This window comes from Rhinatrema bivittatum, chromosome 5 (genome assembly GCF_901001135.1).
Source record: "Rhinatrema bivittatum chromosome 5, aRhiBiv1.1, whole genome shotgun sequence".
Taxonomy (NCBI): domain Eukaryota; kingdom Metazoa; phylum Chordata; class Amphibia; order Gymnophiona; family Rhinatrematidae; genus Rhinatrema; species Rhinatrema bivittatum.
Window position 1 is genome coordinate 292269838 of NC_042619.1, and position 25807 is coordinate 292295644.

The 25807-nt window shown below is 43.0% G+C and overlaps 1 protein-coding gene across 1 annotated transcript in view; it reads left to right on the plus strand.

The window, feature by feature from the left end:
* LOXL2 (lysyl oxidase like 2) overlaps positions 1 to 25807 on the plus strand; it is a 177674-nt gene that overhangs the window by 76426 nt on the left and 75441 nt on the right. The window contains exon 4 of the mRNA XM_029604127.1: positions 19816 to 20027. Within this exon, the coding sequence (XP_029459987.1) occupies positions 19816 to 20027 (212 nt within the window). The remainder of the gene's footprint in view (positions 1 to 19815; positions 20028 to 25807) is intronic.

The following is a 25807-nucleotide window of genomic DNA, read 5'->3' on the forward strand; positions in this document are numbered from 1 at the left end:
CTGGCTCTATGCCTCTAATTCAGTGAAAAGTAGAGAGACAGATAGGATTAGAACATAAGGTATTCCAAGAGTTTATATTCACATGCTTAACACACCCTGAAAGAACCAATGTTTTCTTCCATATCCAGAACCTTTATTCAAATGAAATGCTCAATTACACACACAACACACACACACACACACACACACACACATATATATATATATATATATATATATATATATATATATATATATATATTCAGCTACAACAAAGGTCCCTTCCAAAAATGCTACTTTGGATGGCAATTTTCAAAAGCCATTTGCCTGGATAAGTACTGATTTTACTCAGGTCAAAGGGCCGTCTGACAATCGCCCACATTCAACCCAGCTGAAAATAAGCGAGAAGCTCCACAATGCATGCACAGTTAACCGCATTAGAAGCAGGTATTTCCAGAAATGTGTTTGGTTGGGGGAGGAGAATAATCTACATAAATTGAATTTTCACATCTGTGAATGTGTTATTTTTCATGAAGAAAAGTACCCACAGAAAAAGAAAGTGCAAATGTTTGTGGGCACTTTACACCCATGGCAATATCCATAGTGAAACTGTGCATGTATTTTCACTTTGAAAATTGGCAGAAAGACTGGAGTAAAAAGTACCCATGACTTTGCAGCAATGCGGCAGTCCAAAACTTATCTCATGCACATACCTGGGAACTCTCCAGATTTGACTTGGAGACTGCAGAATTCTAATTTAATTGCCGGATCTCCAGGATGACACCTATAATCTCTGGTGCCCTGATAATGCTGCACTAGTGAAGGAGCCAAACTAGAAGGCATCTGATTGGCCTACACAGGCCAATTGGATGCCCCCTTCGTTTTTCCTGTCCTGTGACCAGTCAGAGACCGTCTTTCTTCTTCCTGACCACCACGGACCAATGGTATGCCTCCTCCTTTTTTCCTGACTGTGCTGGCAGGAATAAGGGAGGAGGCCTCCGATTGGTCCCTGTTGACAAGAAGGGAGAAGGCCAATGGCAGAAGCAACAGCAGAAGAAGATGATGATGAAGATGACGCTATTGGCTGGTAGAAGGAGTCCTGCCATGGGCCCCAGGTACCCTTAGGAGGAGTTTTGGGTGGAGATAGTGAGTGACTGGGGGGGAGGGGGGGGCATGTGTGTGTGTATGTGAAAAGGCAAGTGTGAGGTAAAGGGCGTATATGTTATGGGGCATGTGTGTGTGTGTGTGTGCTGTGTATATGTAAGGGAGACATGTATATGTGTGTGTGTGAGGGAGTGAGTGTGTGTGTGTATGTGAAGGGGCAAGTGTGTTGGGGAGGGCGTATATGTGAACGGGCATGTGTGTGTATATGAGGGGCCAGGTTTGTGGGGGGAGGGCATATATGTAATGGGGCATATGTGTGTGTGTGGGAGAATGAGAGGAATGTGAGCAAACATATGTCTGAAATGAGCATGTATGTGTGAGTGTGACAATGCAAGTGTATTAAAGTGTGTGTGTGTATGAAAGGAGAAAGCTTATGTGCATACTGTCCGAGCTACACCTTTGTGCTCCCCTTTCCATCTCTACTAATAGATGAAAATCTCAGGGTGACTGTAAATTGAAAGTTCCCAGGTATGTCCATGAATGCACATTCATGATGATAGGACGTCATTAAGGGGATATCTCTAAGACTGCCCACATTAATGCACATTCATGATGACATCATTAAGAGGATATCTCTAAGACCGCCCACATTAATGCATATTCATGATGATAGGACGTCATTAAGGGGATATCTCTAAGACTGCCCACATTAAGGCACATTCATGATGATAGGATGTCATTAAGGAGATAACTAAGATTGCCTGCATTAATTCACATTGATGATGATGATAGGACGTCATTACGGGGATAACTCACTGCCCACCTTGTTGTGAAGTCTGCAGGTAGTTTTTACCTGTGAACTTTATGCTAATTTTCAAACTAATTGTGCGCACATGTTTTCTTTGAAAATTACCCCAAGAAAACAACCTGCACACATTTATACCTGCTAATTTGTGCAGATAGTTTGTTCAGAGAAAATACCCAGGAATACCTTTCCTTACTAACAGCGTGGGTTGTTTTTACGGGGTGGAGATTTTTCTTTGTAGCTGTACATGTGTATGTGCATACATTTATGTATTTAATGCTTATGATAGGGTTCTAGATAGGGGAACTGAAACGTCTGTTCTTTGGAATTACAGTATATTAAACATGTGGATCAGAGCTGTTTCAGAGTCACCCTGGTTTCTCTTTAGATTGAACAAATCTGAATAAACCAGAGTATTGTTATCACCCTCTTTTTGGATGAGACCCTAGTGCAGGCCAGGGTAAGACTCATCCATGAGCTAAGGATAGTCCCTTTGTGGACTTTTGGTTAAGATTGAGAAGCTGTGTGGAGTAAACCCCTGCCATACAACCTCATTAGGGTCACAGTGATATAATGACCACAGCCAAAGCAGGGGGATTACACTTCCTGCTAAAATTGATTACAAACCTGGTCCTTTCTATGCAAGAAGGATTAGCATACATAGCACATGGGCCTTAAAGAGAACATATTTAATTCATTCTAAATCATCAAAAAATCTTCTTCTTTTTTTCTTTTTAGCCTCTAGGCCATCATGCTCCATCCAAAATTACTTTTCACAGCTGGTTCTTGTGTTTCAGTTCATGGAAGCGCAGTGGACTGGACGAATGCCAACACTGAAATGGAGCCAGGGAAAAACCCATACACTCATGGCTGGAAAAAAAAATCTGATTGAGGTTCTTCTATAAACTTGCAAGATTATTTTTCTAACTGCCTGTGGCAACAATATTTTACAGCTCTGTGCTTGAGTGCCTCAGGTTTTTGTAGATGCATGTGCTCTCCTCCACGTAGGTGAAAATGCTTCCGCCATTCTGAATTAGATGAAATAAATCCAGAAAAATAGTTGAGTAGAAATTATGTCTTTGTATGTGTGTGTGTGTGTGTGTGTGCCTGTATGCATTTGTGTATTTAACCCTGGTGATAGTTCTGGATGGGGGGTGATATAACAGAGACATTGAAATATTTCCAAGGCATAAATCAGGCACAAGAAGCAAACCTTTTTCAGAGAGAAGAATGCTCTAGAACAAGAGGCGTGAGATTTCAAGTGGCCAGACCCAAAAGGATCATCAGAAAGACTTCCTTTATAGAGAGGGTGGTGGTGGATTCATGGACTCGCCTCTGTGGCAGTGGTGGAGATAAAAACAGTAGGCATCTACAGTCATTTCATTTGTTTTATTTACCATGCACACAGTACTTTTTTATTCGCATTAAATTATACTTGGCTCGTGTAATCCCTTTTTCCGGATTCACCCTTAAGAAAGGGGCACAGTTTTGGATGCTGCAGAATCCTGGCAAAAGTCAGAACCACCCCAGCTTTCTTAGGTCAGGGAGGAAGCGATTGCTTCAGGACCTTGACCTCAAACACTTGGTGAATGCTCCAACCAAAATAAAGTTACTGATGCTAACTTGCTATTAATCGCTATATTAATTTATTATTTTAATTTGCAATGTTAATGGCATTACAGTAATAGGGGAAAAGCAAGCTATATACTTGAATGCAATAGAGCTGAATGCAGTAAAGAATTTCCTTGCATGATGGAGATTGTTTGGGTAAGGCTTTATCAATATCCTCCTTCTCCTCTAGGATATGTCCCTTGTACCTTAAATCTTTTGTCTGCTATTCCAGTGAAGCTTTTCCCCTCTATTCTGGGTGGCACTTGAAAGATACTGCTCCTTTTCTCCTCTTCACTGTGGAATGCACCACGCCAGTACTCCTGCAAATCTCCGTCTCCTTTAACACCAATACTAATCTGTAGATTCATCCAAATGAGGGTTCTTATAGCCACAAGAAGCCCCACAAAGATCTCCACAGCCAGACAGAAGGCTAGGAGTAGGAAAAAAGAAGCTTCCTTCCCCTCCAAACGCCAAACTCCAATTCTTTTTCCCTTCACAAAATACATAGAGCAATCGCACCTAGTGGTCATTCTAAAACAGAACCAAGACCAAACCAACAGAGTACTTTTCAATTGGGGATTGCCCAAGGAAATAATAGTACAATCCCACTGCTACTCATCTTACCTTATATAAGCCCTCATGTAAAGAGGCTTAGGAAATAGCAAGTCCCTACACACACGTACAATTTTATGTGCATAAAGCAATGAAATGAATGGAAATGAAAAAAAGGCACCAAAATGAATGAAATGATCCAAAGAAAATATTGTCCTTGCATGCCCCTAAATAACAGTAATGAAGTTCAAGAAAGCTTAGGATGAGCACAGATGTTTCTTAGTTGTGAGGAAGAAAAGGGAAAGCATGAAATCAGCTGAGGTCTATGGCACAGTACCAGGAAATAAATTGGGCAGAATAGATAGAATCTAATAAGTACAGGAAGGCCTATGTTTCTTTCTGAAACTAATGAATAACTTTTGGGACCGATAAGGCCCTTTCCTCAGGCGAGGTCCATTCTAAATATAACTCAGATAATCAATGCCTGTTGATTCAACATAAAAGGGGACAGTCAAGTCTTTAGGGGTATCCTGAAAAATATACAAATTTTACTTTTAGAGTTTTTAAAAGACATAGAGGCTAATATTCAAAGCCACACAATTTATCTGGCTAAATGGTGAGTTTTGAATTTCCCCCTGACTTTTATCCAGCTAAAGGTTAGCTAAGATTGAGCTGAATAAGAAAGTGGTATGTTGGGAGAGTGCCAGGGCAGGGATAAATTAGCCAAGTAATTTATCTGGCTAACTCCGATATTTGGTGTTAGCCAAATAAGTTATTCAGTGATTTCTAGATATGCCTGAGAGCAGGTCTAAAGCTATCTGGCCCCATGTGAGCAGATAACTTTAACTTAACCGGTTATATTCAAAAGAATATAAGGGCTCATTTTTCAAAGCGATCGCACGTGTGTGATCACTAAAAAGGGGTGGCGTCAAGACCGGAACAGAAGGAGTCGGGGCAGCACCGGGGCGGACACCGCGAAGACATGGCGGACAGCAAAAAGGTAAGAACCCTTTTCGCTGCCTATTTCGCGCCCAATAGCGCCACCTTTTATGATGGCGCTATTGGGTGCGAAAGCTGGCAGCAATCGCACTGCAGAGGTGCGATCACTGCTGGCTTTTGCAGGCCCGCCCCCAGCTTTGCCCCCCACCCCCCTGTACTGTGCAATTCATGCTGCCGCGGTGTCTTAGAAAATCTAGGCCATAGTCGATTAAGGGGAGCAGCAGTTTATAAAAAAATTTAAAGAGGTTGCAGGCCTAGTGGCCCCATCACTGGCCCCGCCCACCTACGCTCCAAATGTAGCACAAAATATGCCTTCCTGAGACTATTGTTCTAGCACAACTGGAGGAGCTCTGCTGAAGAATGGTAGCTTATGCTTTCAGCTTATCTCCCCAGCAATTCTACAATGCTAGGCCTGGGTAGAAGTTGCCTGCTACTGCAATCCAGGCTTAAGAACTTAATTTTAAAAGTTCCAGGAGAGTGGGAGCATTATGGTTGGTAGGTGGGGAGGGTTAGAATTAGGCAGTGCTGGTGCTTACACTTTAGAAAGTAATCACAAAGGTAACAATACAATGAACGTACATACAATTCCCAAGATTTTCTAATCCAAACCAAAATAAAAGGGAATCAGTCAATCTAACAATGTGAAATATCCTTTATTATATATAATTCACCTCAATAACTTTATGTGTGTTGCGGTCCCGGCCCACGGAGGTCCGTGGTCGGCCCCTTCACTCAACCCAAGGCCGCTCCAGGGACTGCGGCGCTCCGTCCGGGCCTCGCTGGCCCTTCCCTCGGCCTTCCTCATCGAGACCCCGCCGACATTTGGCAGCTGGCCCCCACCCCCTAGGCGCGCGCGTGCGCAGGGTCTCAGTAATTTAAAAGGACCAGCGCGGGAAAGGACAGATGACATCAGATGCTGCCGGTATTTAAACCTGCTTGGCTGTCTTCTTCCTTGCCTTGCAATGAGGTTCCATTATTCTGAGTTCCCTAGTTGCTGTCTCATCTTCGTTCCTGTATCTTCCTGGCCCGTGACCTCGGCTTGTCTCCTGGCTTTGACTTCGGATCGTCTTCCTGGCTCCTGACCTCGGCTTGTCTCCTGGCTTTGATTTCGGATCATCTTCCTGGCTCCTGACTTCGGCTCGTCCTTGGCTCCTGCTGTCCGTCGCCTGTCCTGACCCTTGGCCTGACCCTACTGCTGACGTCTCTGCAGCCCACCGTGAGTTGGAGTTCTCCCCGTCCTTCGTCCTCCGGAGACCTCTCCTAAGTCCAAGCGGCTCGGGTCCTCACGGGCTCCTCCCAGGGGGACCGCAGGCTTCCAGTGGTGAAGACTCTTTCGGATCTCCACTTCTAGTCCGCCTCCCAGCCACAACTCCACTGTGGGATTTCCCCCAGCATCATCACCTTCTGGATGGCCCAAGGGTCCACGATCGTAACAATGTGACACCAAAATGTTTTCTAACACAATTTGAATAAGTACTAGAACTCTCACTGCCCAAAATTGACCAATTGTTTGAAATACAGGTATACAATTACAATCATATAGCATGCATATCACACACACGCCTACCATACATTAATTTTCCACATACTCCAATCACTCATACAACAAAATAAAAACTATTACAATTGTCCATAAATACAATATGTAAGGTGTACATACAAAGATACAACGTATGTAACGAGATACCCCAACAGATGCCACTGTTTCATCAAACAGCTTCATCAGGAAGATTTGTAGTATGTTTGAGATTCCTCATAGAGAATTTCACAACAGGCTGAGAATAAGGTTTCTTTTAATAATTTCGCTTGCAGGTCCACTCGTAGCGTAAACCAAGTTTGATACTAGAATATCACTGTGGCACAAAAATGAAAGGAAAAAAATTAGAAAAATAAAATAGAAAAAATGAAAATGAAAGGAAATTTTTTAAGAAAAATGTTTTATAAGTAAATAAAATTACTTACTCAAAAGAAAATAGAAATGAGTCAATTTTTTAATTGCACATTATAATCTGGTGGGATCATATATCTAAAGATATCCTTTCATGCGATCTCTGTGAAAAAACCAGAGTAACTTGTAATGAAAGTCCAGGAGAGTATTAACTTAAATAGATAAACACTGTCATGAGTAAGTATACAAACTGTATTTTAATAAACGTATCCAATAAGCTTGGAAATGAGAAAAGAGAGGCTCCAACAAACAAAGTATTAATCACGATATTTTGAAACATGTCTTTACCCTTTTCGAGTGTCTGGAAGCGATTACAAGCATAAAAATTATTTATGGAACACTCATCATCTTACTTTTAAGAGTTTAACCACGCATTTCATAAATGATATGTTTTCTTCAAAAAACCAAAAACCCCAATTTGAAATATTGCATCTTTGTTTTTACTTAACGATATCGCACGAATGTTATTTAAATGACAAACATACACATTCTCTTAGAAATTGTAGCGAAAAACAATGTGCGAACAGGACAATACCCTTGATTGCGAGCTCCAAATTGCCCCAAAATTACCTGATAGAAATGCTGATGGAATGTGGGAAAGATGCCCGCGTGAAGCGCCAATGGTGTCTCAGACCAGAAAAAGCAAAAAACGCCGTGCATATGCCAACTTTTTTAAGAGGGGAAAAGTATGACTGAGCATGCACCAACTTTTTTTAAAGGGAAAAAGGTATAGCTGATTATGCATCAGATTGTACTAAACTATAAGGGAAATCCATAATACATGCGCCAATTTTTTGCAGGGGAAAGGGGATTGACTGATTCCCTTTTACTTTGGTTTGGATCCTTTAGAGAATACCAAAATCACCAGCATGAGCCCTGCCACTGTCAAAGATAGAGAAAGGCCACCTGTGGAGCCCATTCCACTGGCAGGGGAAGACAAAGAGAGCAACCTATGCTTGCGGCTGAAGAAGCAAAAAAGAGAGACCTGGGAGGGCCACGGAGCCCAAACTGCTCGCAGCTGAAGACGTAAAGAGGCCTTTGAAGGGCTGCCACTTGGAAGCCCATACCACCTACAGCGAAGAAAGAGGATCAAAAGATTGACGAACACATGCAGCCCAGAGCCAAAGAAGATGAGAGGCCCAGAATGAGAGAGCAAGGGAGCCTGTGTGTTGAAGCCTGGGTGTGTGTATATGTATGAGTGAGAAAGGAAGAGAGGAATGGGTGTGTATGAGAGAAAGCGAAAGCCTGGGGGTATGTGTATATATATATATATATATATATATATGTGTGTGTGTGTGTGTGTGTGTGAGAGAGAGAGAGAGAGAAAGAAAGCCTTGGGTGTGTATGTGTGTTTGTGTGAGAGAGAGAAGAATAGGTGTATATTTGAGAGAGTAGAAGCCTGGGTTTGTATGAGAGAGAGCAAGGAAGCCTGTGTGTATAAGAGAGAGAGAGAGAAAGAGAGAGAGAGGAAGCCTGAATGTGTATGTGTGGGTATGAAAGAGAGAGGAAGCCTGGGTACCTATGTGTGTTTATGAGCAAGAGAGGAAGCCTGAGTGTGTTATGGAGAGAGAGACAAAGGAAGCCTGAGTGTGTGTGTGTATATGAGAGAGAGAGAGGAATGAGTGTGTATTAGAGAGTGGACGCCTGGGTATGTATGTGTGTATGTGAGAGAGAGGAAGCCTGTGTGTGTGTATGAGAGAGAGAGAGAGAGAGAGGAAATCTGGGTTTGTATGTGTGTATGAAAGAGAACAGAAGCCTGGGTGTATATGTGTATGTATGAGAAAGGAAGCCTGAGTCTGTGTGTGTGTGTGTGTGTGTGTGTGTGTGTGTGTGTGTGTGTGTGTGTGTGAGAGAGAGAGAGAGAGAGGAAGCCTGAGTGTGTGTGTGTGTGAGAGAGAGAGAGAGAGAGAGGAAGCCTGAGGATGTGTGTGAGAGAGAGAGGAAGTCTGGGTATAGGTGTGCATGTTTATGAATGTGAGAGAGAGAGGAAGACTGAGTGTGATGGAGTGAAAGTATATGTGTGAGAGAGAAGAAGCCATAGTGTGTGTGTGTGTGTGAGACAGAGCCTGTGTATAAGAGAATGAGGCTGTGTGTGTTTGTGTATGTAAGAGAGGAGGGAGTGACTGTGTGTAAGAAGGTGAAAGAGAGACGGAGCCAAGGTGAATGAGGATGTGTGTGAGAGTAATAAAAGAAGTGTTTGAGTGTGAGAGAGGGATTCTATGTGTTTGAGTGAGTAAGAAAGGGAGCGTGTGTGTGTGTGTGTGTGTGTTAGAGGAAATGTGTGTGTGTGTGTGAGAGAGAGAGAGAGAGGCAGCCCATGTGAGGGACAAAATGTGTGAGCATGTGTGTGTGCATGTATATATTAAAGAGAGAGGGGAAAGTGTATGCACAACAACCTCACCTCTCCACCCCATGTACTAATTCACAGCAATCTCAGGTCATCTGGAAATCACAAACTGGACAGTGGGAGATTTATTTTATCCTTATTAGGTTTAATGATTGGGTGTTGAATGATGCGATTGCTGTTTTGAAATATATATATTTTTTGGGGGGGGGGGGGTTGGAACCTTTTTAAAAATGTTTATGAGTTGTATATTTTTGAATGTTTTTCACCTGTCTATGTACTGTAAGTGAGGTGAGGTAGTCTGCTGGCGTGTAGTTTCTGTGAAGAGATCTATAGCAGCCTGGCTTGTTCTGTTTTCCTAATAGGAGGTGTATTGGTGTTTTAGGGACTGGGGTAATATTAACAATATTTCCTTTTCTTTCATAAATAAGGTTGTTACTGTTTAAGTACTGGCACTTAGTGTTGTTTTGGTATGGAAGGTGTACTATATTGTAATTCTAATTAAATTTACTCGTGGCTTTATGAGCACTAAGCCCACACCATATAGGTTGTAAGTGTCTTTTTTTTTTTTTTTTTTTGCTTTTTTGTCAGGGTTTTCTGGTTGGCCATAGCAGTGGCTGCTGTAAATATAATATACATGGTATAAGTGATATTTTTAACTCAAAAACTGAACTTTGAATGTTATTTTCATGTAAAATCTGTTATTATAAAATGCATTATTTGTAATTATGTGTGGGGTTGCCTGAGGGTATGGTCAGGGTTGATGTCTGGGGGGGGGGGGGGGATTCACAAAGCTGTAAGGTTTAGCCTACGGGGACCCTTGTACCTGTCCTGGGGTTGGGGGGCAGGGAGCCCAGAAGGGCACATTTTGCATTACTTTTCTCAGGACTGAGAAGTGGGCAGGGGAGAGGAGAGAGTGGGAGGCCGGCACCGGCCCCTTTATAATTAGATTTATAAAGATGAGTTTCAGGGGAGGGACTACAGGCTTGGCCAGCAGGGCTCTGCATTTCGAGCTCGGGTGGGGGCCAGTGATAGGGCCGCTGGGCCCGCTACCATCTTTTTCTTTTTTAAACTGCTGCTCCACTTAACTGGCCATATTCTTTTGAATTTAGCCAGATAAACTAAAGCTTTCCGGCCATACAGGATAACTGGTGAGATTCAAAAGATATCCAGCTAGGTTTAAAGTTATCGGGCTAAAGTAGCATTAATTGGGGATATTCAGTTGTTTGCCCCACTGAATATATGGGACAAGTTATCTGGCTTACTGTAGCCAAATAACCTATCCGCTTGCCAGCTTACTGAATATTACCCCATAATTTTTCCCTTACATTCTTCATCTCCATTTTAACGTAGTCCCTTTTAGGTGCTGTTGTAATCTTGAACTTTTAGTGAATGGGAGCGTGAGAACACTTGAAAATGATTAGTGATAAAATGCCTTCGGTGTATGTAGAGCCGTATAAGTGTAAGGAGTTAAAGAAAGATACAAGTCACAGAGACATAAAGAAAAGGCAAAGTATAAAGGATCATACATCCGTCTCTTTATGACAAAGAATCTGCTCTGCATCAGCTCTGGTGCCAGATGTGAAAGTAACACTGTTTAGACTGCTAGGAAACTTGTTCTTTGGAAGCTTATTTTGGGTCATTAGGAGGATGCTCACGTGTGTTTCTGCTGGTCTAAGTCTTGTCTCATGTCCCTGCTTAAAAGATCCACTTGCTTTGCCATTTCCAAAGGATGAAGGAGGATAAGCCTCTGGGGATGCTTCTTCACAGCTGGAGGGGCTTCTCACCTGCTTTGAATTTTGCAGGAATGCCCTGCCCTGTCTCTCTGCAGTAAGTAGGAGAGATTTTAAGGGGCCGGTTTTCCCTAACCTGCCAGGCAGCAGAGTACACAGGTACTTCAGTACCCCATGTATCTTTAGCTAAATTTCAAAGAAACTCTCCGCGTAGTTTCTTTAAAAAATTGCCTGTTGGTACAAGATGCTTTTTCTACCTGTGCGCATTTTCCCTGCTGTTTTATGTAGCTGGGATCTGGGGGGAAACCTACTGTTAGAACGATTATATTTAGCAGCTATGAAGCAATATGGCTCATTAAACTGTTGTGCCTGAGGCTTTCTTATAAGCTAGTGATCTAGGAGCCTAACTTCCTGCTTAGGTGCCTAGACCTCTTTGAAAATGATCCTTCTGATGGCCCTGTAGAGTGCAGGCTCCTTCATCTGCCATTCATAAGAGCAGTGGCGAGATTTAATGAAATAGGACAGCCAAGTGTTCAAGGTTACTGTAACTCCAGGCTCGGGTACATAAAATGATGGGAAAGATTTCCCCATTGGGTAAGGGTCATTCTCCCAAATTTATTTAGTGGATTCAGTAGTTAGGTCAATCAGATGCTACCTATAAATGTTAGCTCAAAATAAATCATTACAAACACCACTTCTGGGTTTGTTCCAGCCAGCAACTATGTATATTTTTAGCACACCGAATAGTCAGAATTCATGGGATTCAACAGTCAATAACACAATCCTTTTTAACCATACTAAAGGATACTCCCCATGGCTCAGAGTACAATCCCTCCATCTTCATGGGAAAGTCCTTTAGATCCTCCCAAATGCCAATTTTCAGGAAGACAAGATTTACATTCCCCAAATTCCAGTTTTTCCCCCAGCATGGCCTTAGGTGCTCACCCTTCCTCAGTCACCCCTTCCTCCAAGCCTGGGACTGCAGGCTCAACTCCCAGAGTCCTCCTCTTTTTAACTCCAGTCTCCACTCGTTTCCAGGGAATAAGGTGCACCCCCCTCTATAGTATTCTCAGCTTCTTAAGATCTCAATTTTCTCACAGCATATCCTATTAAATTCAAATCCAAAAAGGACATGTAATTTTGGTTCTTCAAACTACTCTTGACTCCTCAGGTTTCACCTGACCGTCCATTCGTTCTCCATTAATTTATCTCTCTCTAGTGGCCATCTTCCTTTAGATCTGAAAACAAGCAGCAGTTTGACCAACTCTAAAGAAAAATTCTGACCCTGCAGTATTATCAAACTATTGGCCAATTTCATCTTTACCATTTATTGCAAAATTAATTGAAGCTGTTGTTTTAAAGCAACTTACAGAATTCCTTGATGAGCATTGTCTAATTAATCAATTCCAATTCAAATTCTGAAAGAATTTCAGTACTGAGACACTTTTAATTTCCTCTATGGATACCATCATTCACGGATTTGACCAGGGCACTGATTATGTGTTAATGTTCCTGGACACAGCTGGACACAGCTGCAGCTTATGATATGCTGGACTACAAGCTATTTTTGCTTAAACTCTCATCACTAGGCATTAAAGGCACGGTATTAGATTGGTTCACCTCATATCTATTGGAACAGTCATTTCAAATCAAGATTGGCATGCCTATTCAGATTGGTATTCATCTAACTCTGGTGTGCCTCAAGGATGACAATGCTTGCAATGCTTTTCAGTATATGTCTCATTCCGCTTTGTAAGCTGCTCTCTAGTCTTCGCTCTCTAGTCTTGGCATGAATTATCATATCTATGCCGATGACATATGGTTTTTCACCTTTGGATTACTTGACATATATCTAAATACTATTCATGCAAGGCTCCCTCATAATATACTTCAACTAAATATTGATAAAACAGAAATTCTCATATCCTCAACACGCAGCCACGCACAAAATGCCTTTCCAATAACCTTCTCATTTAAGGGTCAATGCATAACCATTAAAAAGCAAACATGCAATCTAGGTGCTATCTTAGATGACACTCTATCTATAAATCCTCATATAAATAATATAGTCAAAAATTCGTTTTTCATACTTCATTTAATAAAAAAATATGAAAACACTTTTGGAAACCCAAGATTTCCATTCAGTGCTACAAGCACTAAATACTGAATGGACTGGACTACTGTAATATTCTTTTATTAGGTCTCCCAACCAATACCATAAGAGCAATGCAGATTGTCCAAAACTCTTCAACACACTTTCTTGGATGCATCAGTATATCATGCCCATTCTTTCATCATCACACTGGCTCCCCAATATAAAATATATGCAGTTGTGCATATGCTAACTCAAAACGATTCCATTCCATGGTTTAAATCCACATAATGGGGTAGATTTTCAAAAGGTGCGCCTTCGCGTACTTTTGTTGGCGCACCAGGCACCAACAAAAGTACGCTGGATTTTAGTAGATACGTGCATAGCCGCGCGTATCTGCTAAAATCCAGGATCGGCGCGCGCAAGGCTGCCGATTTTGTGCAGCCGGCGCGCGCCAAGCCGCGCAGCCTGCCTCTGTTCCCTCCAAGGCCGCTCCGAAATCGGAGCGGCCTTGGAGGGAACTCGCTTTCGCCCTCAACTCACCTTCCCCTCCCTTCCTCTATCTAACCCACCCCCCCGGCCCTATCTAAACCCCCCCCTACCTTTGTCGGGGGATTTACGCCTCCCGGAGGGAAAAGTAAATCTCCGCGCGCCAGCGGGCCGCTAGTGCGCCGAGACGCAACCTGGGGGCGGTTCCGGAGGGCGCGGCCACCCCCCCGGACCGCCCCGGGCCGAAACCACGCCCCAGGCCCGCCCCTGAAACACCACATCCCGCCCCCAAAACGCCGCACCGATCGGCCCCGCCCCTGACACGCCCCTGACATGCCCCCCTCGAAAAACCCCGGGACTTACGCGAGTCCCGGGGCTCTGCGCACGCCGGCAGGCCTATGGAAAATAGGCGCGCCGGCGCGCAAGGCCCTGCTCGCGTAAATCCGGGCGGATTTACGCGAGCAGGGCTCTTAAAAGCCGCCCCTAAGAATATATAAACTAAATTTAGTATTACACTCAAGGAACAAAAATTTGTTAGAAATACCATCAATTAAACTAGCAAGACTGGACATAACTAGAGAAAGAACATTCTATGTGACTGTTCCCGAAATGTGGATCCCCCTACCGGCTGAGATCTGGCTGATTTCATGCAGAAAAGGGTTTTAAAAAGAATAGAAAACACATCTGTTTAAGCTAGCATCTGAATCCATCTAAACACAGATTCCAGGATATAAGATATGTTTCATTGATTTGTGAATTTATGGCACCCCTAAATGTTGGCCATTAAATGTCACTAGGCCCCTATAGATGATAACCAGCTAGAAGGAATACTATTTTGCAGCTCCTCCTCTAGAGGCAGCTGATGGGCGGAGCCTGTTCATAACTAAGGACTAGGGCTAGATCAGGTATGGCATTTGAGATGAGATTTTTAGGAGAATGGGGCTCATTTAGAGTGGTTTCTTTTTTGTGAGGCCAACAGACATCACTCAGCATTTTATGGGAATATTCCTTCCTGTATACTCCCTAACAGGTTGAGGTGAGGTTTAGGTATTAGTGTAGGGGTTAGGGGCCACTTTGACATTCAAAGTGAGATGTACAAACAGAACAGTGCTCTCTTGTGAAGATTTGATGACCTTCGGAGTGAGGAAACTCACTCAAAGATGAGATTTGTGCAATGTTCTCTCAACCTAGCTTGATGGACTCTCTACCTGGGTAACATCAAACTAGGTTGAGAGAACATTGCACAAATCTCGCTCTCTCTCATAGTAAACATGATCCCCCCTGTGGCTGTATGTAGGAAATACCACAAGATAAACTGCCTATTACCATAAAACACACCCCTTTTTCCATCACATGCAATATTTAGTGCATTTTCATAAATCCAGGCCTTAGTTTGCAGCCTGGTGCTCCTAATGAAGGCTATCCCCTGGATCCAGAGGCTAGATCACTGAAGGCTAGTACCCTTCTAAAGCCAGAGAACAGCTGCAGTGACCGTGATATCCCAGAAGGATTTGGAGATTTTAGTGAAGCATTCTCTTTTGGTTGAGAGGAGGTCTTTTACCACCCCTCCTCTCATTTGGAGATTGGGCAGGGTACCTGATCTTTGTCAATCAAGACCTTTCCTTCTGAGAGGTTTGGTAAGGCAGAAAAGGAGAAAGAAGAGCAGCATTGAGGGCCCTCCACAGGGTCTTCCCCCAGGGACACAGGCACAGGTGAGGTAAAGGTCTGAAGTTTTCTGAAACTCAGGTAGGACTGTGAAAACCTCTAAGGGGATTTCCCTCACAACATAGGATCTTTCCTCAGAGTCTGGGACCCTGAAACTCTCAGTTCAGGAGGGCTAAGAATCACCCCAGAAACCTGAATCACCAATACATACTCAGAGAGAAAGGGACAGTCAAGTGTAAAGTTATTTATTTCAGATGGACTATGATTACTTTTGAAGAAATCAATAAACTTTTATTATTTGAACATCCAGACCTGTGTCCTGCGTTCTTTGTCACAGCCAAGCATCAGCACCACACTACACAGCTGCACACAGAAAAGGGATTCACTTCATCGCCTGGGCTACAAGCAATAGCTTCACCTTATAGAAAGGACTCACCCTGGGATGCCAATATCAAAGGGTTCAAGTGGCAGAGGAAGATAGCCCCAGATATATAAATTATTTTTTGTGTGCCTGGAATAATATACTACGTTCAAGAAAAGGGTTACATATTGTTTGACTGATTAACTTTGCTTTTAATTATGTATGTTTTATTGTAAACCTCTATGAACTATAGGAGGTATGCGGTCTATAAATACATTTTAAATAGATAAAAAATAAATTCCCATAATGTGTAGGCTTCCCCGACATCCTCCACCTAATAGACCTTTCTGGGGCGCTCATTTGTTCCGAATCATCCTCAGCTGCTAGACTCTTCTCCATCTTCCTCAAATGGAGGAGCAGCCTCATTCCCCTGGCTTCAGTCATCTTAAGAACATAAGAACATAAGAAATTGCCATGCTGGGTCAGACCAAGGGTCCATCAAGCCCAGAATCCTGTTTCCAGCAGAGGCCAAACCAGCTCACAAGAACCTGGCAAGTACCCAAACACTAAGAAGATCCCATGCTTCTGATGCCAGTAATAGCAGTGGCTATTCCCTAAGTAAACTTGATTAATAGCCATTAATGGACTTCTCCTCCAAGAACGTATCCAACCCTTTTTTGAACCCAGCTACACTAAATACACTAACCACATCCTCTGGCAACAAATTCCAGAGCTTTATTGTGCGTTGAGTGAAAAAGAGTTTTCTCCGATTAGTCTTAAATGTGCTACTTGCTAACTTCATGGAATGCCCCCTAGTCCTTCTTGGGAGGAGTTAAAAAAAACCTCTCTGCTCACTGGCCTTGTGCCCCTCTCCTTGAGGAGAAGAGCCTCTGCAGGACCCCACTCCCAACCAGGAGGGTCTCAGGGCTACCAGCCCGCAAGCTGGCCAGACCACTGCATTCTGGAGGTCCTTTTCTTTGCCAGCCCCATACTGGAGAGGGCAGGACCAAAAGAAAAAGAAGAAAGTAAAGGTAAGTCCAACTAAAATCTCTAGCTTTTATACCTTCCGCTAAACCCTTAAAAAAAACCACATCCTATAATCCAAAGATAAAGGGGATGGAACGATTCCCCTATGAGGAAGGGCTAAAGAGGTTAGGACTCTTCAGCTTGGAGAAGGGACAGCTGAGGCAAGGCCGGTGGAAGCACTAAGTGGATTAGGCGGCCTCCTAGAGGACCAGAAAGGGGGCAGTAACCTAGTGCTCCCACCGGCTCTAAGCAGCATTGGCCCCTGCAAGGACTGGAGGTGGGCTGCCGTGGTCTGAAGGAACAGGGACTGGAAGGGGGTGGAGCAGTGGAAGCTGCATGTTGTAAAGAAGCAGCAGCAGCATTGTCTGGGCTGCGCAGGCCAGAACGCAGGAGGCACAGCATCATCCCAACAGAGCAGAAGGGCAGCTGCTGATGTCAGGACCACTTTCACCTTGAATAGAAAGGAGGGGTGTGTGTGTGTGTTTTCAGAATATCGTTTTGTTCATTTAACATATGTAATTTCAAATGCATATATTATAATTATGTGTGGGGAGGTACAGGGAGGTGCCAGTCTGTATGGTCTGCCTAGGGTGCCTAATACCCTTCCACTTGCCCTGGGCTGAGGGAAAATATGATAGAGGTCTATAAAAATAATTAGTGGAATGGAACGAGTAAACATTAATCAGTGGTTTACTCTTTCAAAAAGTACAAGACCAGGGGACACACAATGAAGTTACTGGGTAATACAATCCACAAACAAAGGCTTACCAAGCATCCCTTCTGTACAATCAGCACACCTGTGTCAAGTAAGAGAGCAAGCAATCTCGTTGGCTGGCCCCAAAACATGGAACTCGCTCCTTGTCGAATTACGATTACAAGCAAACTTAAATTCTTTTAGAAAGGAAGTAAAAAACTGTCTTTTTATGAAGGCATATCAGGACCCCACATTAGGGATGTGCATTTGTTTTTCATGAATTAGACAATGTCAATACACGGCTTTACGCAAATGAAAAAGGTGTAGTTAAAATACGTGTTAAAGCCATGCGATATGGCTTCGCAAATTATGAAGCCAGCCCATTTGGCCCCAAACTCCTCCCCTTAATCTAATTTGCATCGCACTATGCATTATGGTGTTTTCACATGCGTTAAAGGTGTTTTTGTTATGCGAAAATGACCCCCTCAGTGCGCTGTAAGTTCTATTAGGGCGCATGAACTAACCTGTTAATGCGCACTAACGGGTCTTAATGTGCATTAACATCTAGCTAGTGCGCACTATCTCATTCATTGTACTGCGCACTAATGTGGAGATAGTATGCACTAACTGGTTGTGCACTAACGCACTTCGTTGAAAATTGCCGGGAAAAAAAAGGAACCGTGGGAAACTGAAATTTCCTGCGGAGTGCCCATTCTGAAGCCCGAACTGAAATGTTTAAATGAAGCACATCTCTACTCCACATAATCAAAGTAGTTGCCTGTACTTTGCACATATATTTTTATTTTATTCTTTTATGTTGTATCTTATTATTTCTTTTGATCATATGTTTTATTATATGTTCTATTATTACTTTATTTTTACCAATTCATAACCATAGCAGCTACTTGTACTTTGCAAATTTATTTGTCTTATTCTTTTATGCTGTATCTTATTACTGCTTGTGATCTTATGTTTTAATATATGTATTGGTATCACTTTATTTTAATTGCTTTTATCCATTTTTATTATTTATCTCACTTACTTTATTTGTTTATTTGATATTTATTGTCAATTTTTTTACTTTGTAACAATGGAAACCATTGTGATGATTCCACCGAACGACGGTATATAAAATCAATCAATAAATAAATAATAAGAGAAAATATTTTTTTACTCAACATATAATTAAGCTCTGGAATTAATTGTCAGAGGATGTGGTGAAAGCTATTAGTGTAGCTGTGTTTAAAAAAGGTTTGGAAAAGTTCCGGGAGGAAAAATCCATTAACAATTATTAAGGGAGAGTTGCAGAAATCCACTGCTTATTCTTGGGATAAGCAGCTTGGAATCCTACCCTGTGGGATCCTACCAGGTACTTTTGACTTGTCTTGGCTACTTTTGGAAACAGATACTGGGCTTGATGGACCTTTGGTCTGACCCATAATGGCAAGTTTTATGCTCTTATGTTCTAATACTCAACACAAAACTTTATATTGCTCATCCAATAAATTGCCAACCAGTGGTCATTTGCTTTACATTCAAAGTCAACATTCAAAACAAATTTCTAAGGTACAGTACATAAAGTTTGATGGATGCCAGGTCTCCCTCACCCAGAATGTCTTGTGTAACTAGAACCCAAAAAGAAGGTCCAGTTTGGGGGTCTCCCCACATTGTCTTGAGGGGCATTTCAAATTATGTAAATGCAATATGCAACTGCTCTCTTTCTCTTCATGGGTCCCATCATGATCATCAGTTTGAAGGAGACATATTACCCTTACGGAGGGCAGTATTCAAAAGCCATCGAGCCGGGTAAAGGGGCATTTTGAGAATTGTCCATCCTGTATGTATTGTGCCACAGCATGTGTATGATTACTGAGACTGGGCGGGGGCATTCCTGGGAGCAGAGTTAGCATGGGCAATGCAACAATGCACCTAGTTTTGCATTTTCAAAAGTAAGCACACTACCTTTTCCCTGAAAAGCATCTGTAGAAAAGCCAGGTGCAACTATTTCTGTGAGTACTTTTTCCCTAGGCAGTTTTCAAAGGGAAAGTACCCTCAGATTTTCCCTTTGAGAACTGGTGCAAAACCCACAGAGTCCCTGCAATCTTTTCATCCCAATGTACAGTTTTGAAAATTACCCCTACAAAGTGAAGGGATGGCTCCCAGCTGGCATAACCTTGGTTTTAATTTGTGACCATTGTATTTGGTCTTGCTTCACCTCTACCTCACTAAAGTCTTGTGAGTGACCTTAGTCAACCACTTGGCCTGTCACTAAGACAAAGACTGATGGTCTTCAGCTTGGTTCAGTTCTGAACCACCTGCCGAGTTCTAACCAAACCACACGACTCACCTACACTTACCTGAACAACTGTGTCAGCCTCAGTATGCTATACTCTTTCTCCTCTTCTTTTTCCAGCAACTGAATATCCAGCTGGAGGACATAAGAATACGTGCAATTCTGGCTTCATACCGAAAGCGCATTCCAGTGACGGAGGGTTATGTAGAGGTGAAGGACGAAGGCTCCTGGAAGCAGATCTGCAACATTGACTGGATGCCAACGAACTCCCGGGTCATCTGTGGCATGTTTGGGTTTCCTAGCGAAAGGAAATACAATAACAGAGTGTACAAGTAAGAGCGTATAGATATGATGATGATGATTGATGCTCCTCTAACATTAGAAGCTGACATCATGGGGCCTAGCTGAAGTCATCCTTGGTGTCGGCTTTGCTTTTGTAGAATTGAAGGCTTGTATGGATTTCCTTCATAGCAGATTTTAATAGGGAAAGAACAGACTGCAGAGATGTGTCTATGCTAGGGTTAGGGAGAGCCTTATCCCTGGCTCTGAGGTGAAGAAGCAACTTGGATCAGACTTCTGGATAAATACACAGTTTCACAGTGGTTTGAAACCTTAGAATCAATGGTGGTAACTAAACTGTTGGCCTATAACGTTTAAAAGCTGAGAATCAAAAATTCATATTTCTTTCTTTCATTCAATTTATATACCGGTATTCAAAGGGAATCATACTGGTTTACATTCTAAAACAATAAATTACATCAAAAGAAAAACAATAAACATTCATAAAAGTATTCAAATCCAATATAAAATAACACAGCATCATATCAGAAAGTAGTTAGCACAATATTTCATCCTTCCAAGTTGGAGCAAACTAACAGTAATTGTGTAAAGCATGCTGAGAATTTAGCCATTGAAGCTCTGTGTGAATAGATTCTCAGTGCCTCTTTATAGTACTTCCCCTTGGTTATGAAGAAACTGGTCATGCTCATTAAAGGTAATTCTTACCGGCAGCAATCCAGTTACAATAGCTCCTTCCTAATGAATGCATTACTGGACCATTCACTTCCCTCGGATGGTATGAAGAACGGCCTTGGTGTGATTTTTTTGTATTGCAGGCCCACTTGAATAATAAACATAACACATCATTGAAGTTAGCACGGCTATGATTGGCTGGCAGGGATGTGCTGCCAGCCATTACACTCACAGTGTTTCAGAGGTTAGCATTTTTACCTTTAACAGAGGTCATTTTTTCAGATGTGAATAATGGCTCTGATGTGACATCTGAAGAAGGGACCTCTGTGGTTTCAGAAGCTCATGTACAATATTTTTAGATAATTGTACGCTGGTGCAGTAAAAGGTTTCAGAAGCTGCCTAGAATCCCGTGACTAGAATGTCATTTTCAGTGTTGTTATTGTATGTTCTATGTGCAATTTATTTTTAAATAATTTTGTGAAAGAAAGAACCAGTTGATAAGAAACTAGCAGCACATCACTGATTGTATAAGAATCCCCATAAGGCCAGCAGGATCCCAGTGTCCTGTGCTTTTACAGGATCGTTCTCAGGGAAGGGGGGAAAGCTGATTGTGGTTGTTTAATTTTATTATCAAAATCTCAAGGGAAGACTGTGTGGGCCTGAGAACCATGGGCTCATGCCCTGAGTATTTTAAGTACTAAACAATACCTCTGGCTTCTGACGCTTTCCTTTTTAATGTGTTGCATTGAAAGATTTCAGTTTGAGATTCAAGTTTGTGATGAAGTCTGATTCTTCCCTTGCAAAGGATCGCCTTGTTTATTCTCTTCATCCTCTTACCCTAGAACTTGTAAGAAATGATTATATTGGCATGCAGAATTTAAAAAAGGACTTTGAACCAAAGCAACCATTCTAGTCATATTTTTGAGGGAGCTAATACAAGCCACAGTGAGTCTCATCTTGAGCCTGGGATAAGAAATATTTACCATATGAGTCATGTACGACAGAGACCCTAAATCTTAAGCTGCCAGATACACAGCATAAACTCCAAAATAATTACATTCCGGTTTTTTTGCTTTGGCTGCAGAGTGTTCTGAATTGCTTTGCTGTGCTTTACCATATTTCTTTAGTTTATATTATCGGCCTACAGTGACCATTCTGCTTTGTTTCTAAGAGCCCAGGGACAGTGACAGGAAAGCTTTCTAGGTGAAACACTAGTAGATGCTTTGGATTCAGCAGAATAGCCAGACTGGGCCTATGGTCCTAAAGGATAACCTGAACTAATCCTATTCCTGGTTTCTCCCCTCCCATGTATTTAGGGCAGGGCTGGATTTAAGATTATGGAACCCATAGGTAAAGAACCAGGGGTGGTGGGTTTCACCCCCAGAAATCAGTCACACTTTTTGGATGCTTTCAGAATTTATTGCTTTCCTAAATCCAGCTCTGATTTAGGGACAAACTCGTTCACATTTTTCTAGGTAAAACAGGAACTACAAATCTATAGGTGCTTCAGGGAGCAAATCCAGGCCTGGCTCAGACTTTCCTTGATGACACAGAGTTAATGGTAACCCTAAAACCCTAAATTCAAATATCATGCCCCCCCCCCCCCCCGTGTCCTCACTATCAAAGAGGATACTGAGGATGTGTATGCTCCCCTCATACAATAGGATAATATTCCAATAAAGTCTTTACTGTAGCTAAACGTCTTCAATTTGATATACAGTATATTTCTGGGTGAGGAATCTGTACATCTAAAGCATACAATTAGGCAGGACTTCCCACTGATAAGGGTTTAAGGGATTTCCTATTACCCTCTCCAGAGACCTTTGTACCTGGAAACCCTGTTCTCCACAGCTTTCATGCTGTGCCTCTACCAGCTAAACCTTAGCATTTCAGATGAGTACTTTCTTGGCACAGCTCCTGTCCTCTTTGTCTAGCGCCATGCTGGCAGCTGGTTACTCTGACTGAAGAAGTCACTCTGCTCTTCTTCCTTTCTCAGAATTACAGCAGGCTGATGTGTATGTTGCCAGCTTACTCTGGACTCTAACTAGACCTCTCATTTTTTTTCCCCTACCCTGAATACTGAGTGGACAATACATTTCTCCCACACTTGTGAAACTCCTGCTCCTCTTGTCCTTAACTTTAGGCCACTGGGAAGCACTGCTGGGATGAGAAGCATCTGCTTTGCTTTGCCTTCCCTCCTTGATTGCCTTGGAGGTTGCTTGCAAACCTTCCTGCCTCTGAGTTTGCAGCTGCTCACTTCCTCACTCACTCACCCACCTCACTAGAATGACTAGAGGTCTATGGAACATCCCATTATAGCGCCCTCAGAAACGGAACATACCATATCTACTCCTTCCTGCAAAACAAGCCCTAGTGCTAAGGACACATAGATTAGTGGGGAATTTAAGGGGTCCCCAAACAAGGGTCTAAAAGCTGTGCTAAAACTGAAATGGAACTTGCCCGTTTAGAGAAGTTTGTGATTACAGCTCATTTTGCGATTACAGTTTTGTGCATTTACATGCACAAAACATGGTTTTATGCATGTAAATGGCTGTCCGGGGCTGAGGTTCAGTAAACGTTAGTGTGTAACCTGACTTTTCATGTAACCCCTGGGTGGGATGGATCCTTTATTTGGCACTCAAGGACACATAGAAAGAATTAGAGATGGACCTTTTCTACTTAAACACTTCCACAGTCTCCATATACCTCTCCCTTGCTCCACAGAAAGCTTTAGCCTCTGAGGCCAAGCACCCATTTGTGGGGATGAACAATAGCTCTTGTACCCTGCTTCTTTGCAATCAATCCCTGTCTCTGTCCTTTGGTTCACAGCACTATCAATTTGCACTGTCTTTGCATCCAATAAACACACAGGAGAGGAATTGTGGTTTCCAACTTCTTTACTGATAGTTTGAGCAGATGATTGAATGATATTTACCCTTCTCTTGATTGATTAGCAGCAATAAATAATAAGACAGCAGATAGAATAAACTTTTGATGTCACATCTTCTAGTAAAGACTCAATCACTTTGCAAGCATTTCTTATGTACACAGAAATTTCTTCTTCTCCCATTTACTCAATTCCCTCAGATTATATAGTTTGAAATTAGTTCAATCCTCTTACACTTTCTAATTTAATTTTTATATCTTCTCATTGAAAGTGATTAGAAAGGATATATTCCCAATGTTTAATCAGAATTTAGTCCTAGATATATCTTCCAAGAATTCCTTTACACATTATTTAACTCCTCAGACAGCCCCAAAGAGGGTGATTCACACTCTCTTTCTTGATTCTGTTAACTCCTTAGGCAGTGCCTAGTGGGCACGTCTAGGTTTAGATTTTTTATATTCCACTTTTGCAGCACTTCAAAGTGGATTACATTCAGGTACTGTAGGTATTTCCCTATCCCCAGAGGGCTTATAATCTAAGTTTGTACCTGAGGCAATGGAGGGTAAAGTGACTTGCCCAAGGTCACAAGGAGTGACAGCAGGACTCAAACGCTGGTCTCCTGGTTTATAGCCCACTGCTCTAACCACTAGGCTACTCCTCCACTAGACCACTACACCACTTCTTATGTAAAACTCCTTATGTAAAACTAGGCTACTCTTCTCACCCCTTATGTAAAACTTCCCTCAATAGCAACGAAGTTCTTATTACTTTTTTGTTATATCTTCTATGTTTTTCCCAGTAGTGCACTTTACTGGGATCCCTTGCTTTAGATGGAATTTGTAATGCTCTATCTTTCTGGATGAAAGACTTGATTTAATGACTCCTGGGTACCATGGGTTATCAGCTCCAAGTGGAAAAAATATTATAATGAATCCAAAAAGGGGAAAAATTAAGCAAGAAGCAGGAAGGTTGGAATAAAACTTTCTTGCCTCCAAACAGAGGAGATAGTGCAAAAAGAGTTAAGGCAAAAATATAATTTCTCTGCAACGGGTCACCAGACAGCTTAAATCTGTTGCGCTTGGAAGTGGACTCTTGTCCTGGAGCAGTGGAGAACGGCTCCCAGGTAGGGACCAGGAAGCACCTGCCCCCAGGGGCAGAGCACAGGAGGAGAGAGAAGCTAAGATGAGCTTCACCACTGGAAGCCTGTGGTTCCTCCAGGTGGAGCCCGTAGGGACCCGGGCCACTTGGACTTAGGTGGGCCTCACAGGGTCTCCCGGAGAGGTAGTAGAGAAACGTGCCCATGATCAGCAAGGGAGCGTGGTCGGACTTCACGCTGTTGGCCTGGAGAGGCAGGGAAGGCCCAAACAGCATAGGCAATGACAGGCAAGGGACAGAGCCAGAATCAAGAGACGTGGTCAATGGCAGCAGAGGTCAGAATCCGAGGATCAGTTCGAGGAGTAGTCAACGAGGCAGAGGTCAGGTTCCGGAGGTCAGACGAGGTCACAAGGCAGGCAGAGGTCAGGATCCAGGCAGCGGACAGGAAGTTCAAGGAGCAGGCCGAGGTCAATACCAGAGAGAGAGTCCGAGGGTACTACCTGGGAAGACGGACAGGCAGATGCAGGAACAGAAGGACGCTGGAACAATAGAATACTGGAACAAGACGGGAACAAGGCTGGAACAAGACTATGAATGCGGAGGCAAACTAGAACACAATACAGTGCTGACCCGATTGCAAAGGCAAGGAAGTTCAGGCAGGGACTTCCTTATATAGTTCCATCAATCAGGGCATGCCACGGAGCTAGGACCCGCCCCTGGCCCTTCAAGAGGCCGGGTGGTCCGCGCATGTGCACATAGGGGCGTGGCCAATGCCACTGGAGACGCCGAACTCCAGCATGAGGCCTGCTGCACAGTGGAAGGCCCAGCGACCGCTGCTGCCGGATGTCGAGGCCTAGAGGAGCCCACGGCTGCCGCTGGGGAGGCCAGCAGAGAAGCTGGCGAGGTGAGCAGGCCCGTGCCGGGCCGAATGTGGATGGGGCGCGCAACAAAATCCTCTGGAGGAGAGACAAAAGATTGCCAGAATCTTCCCTGACAAATGATCTAACCTTACACAGCAGATGCCCCAATCCACTGTGAAGGAGTACCCAGGCTCTCACAAGGGATTCTCAAAAAATGGCTTAAAAGAGTCCAAAATAATCTTTAAAAGCAGACAAGTCAACTGTAGGCTGACCCCTAAAAGGAACTTCCTTACTCCTT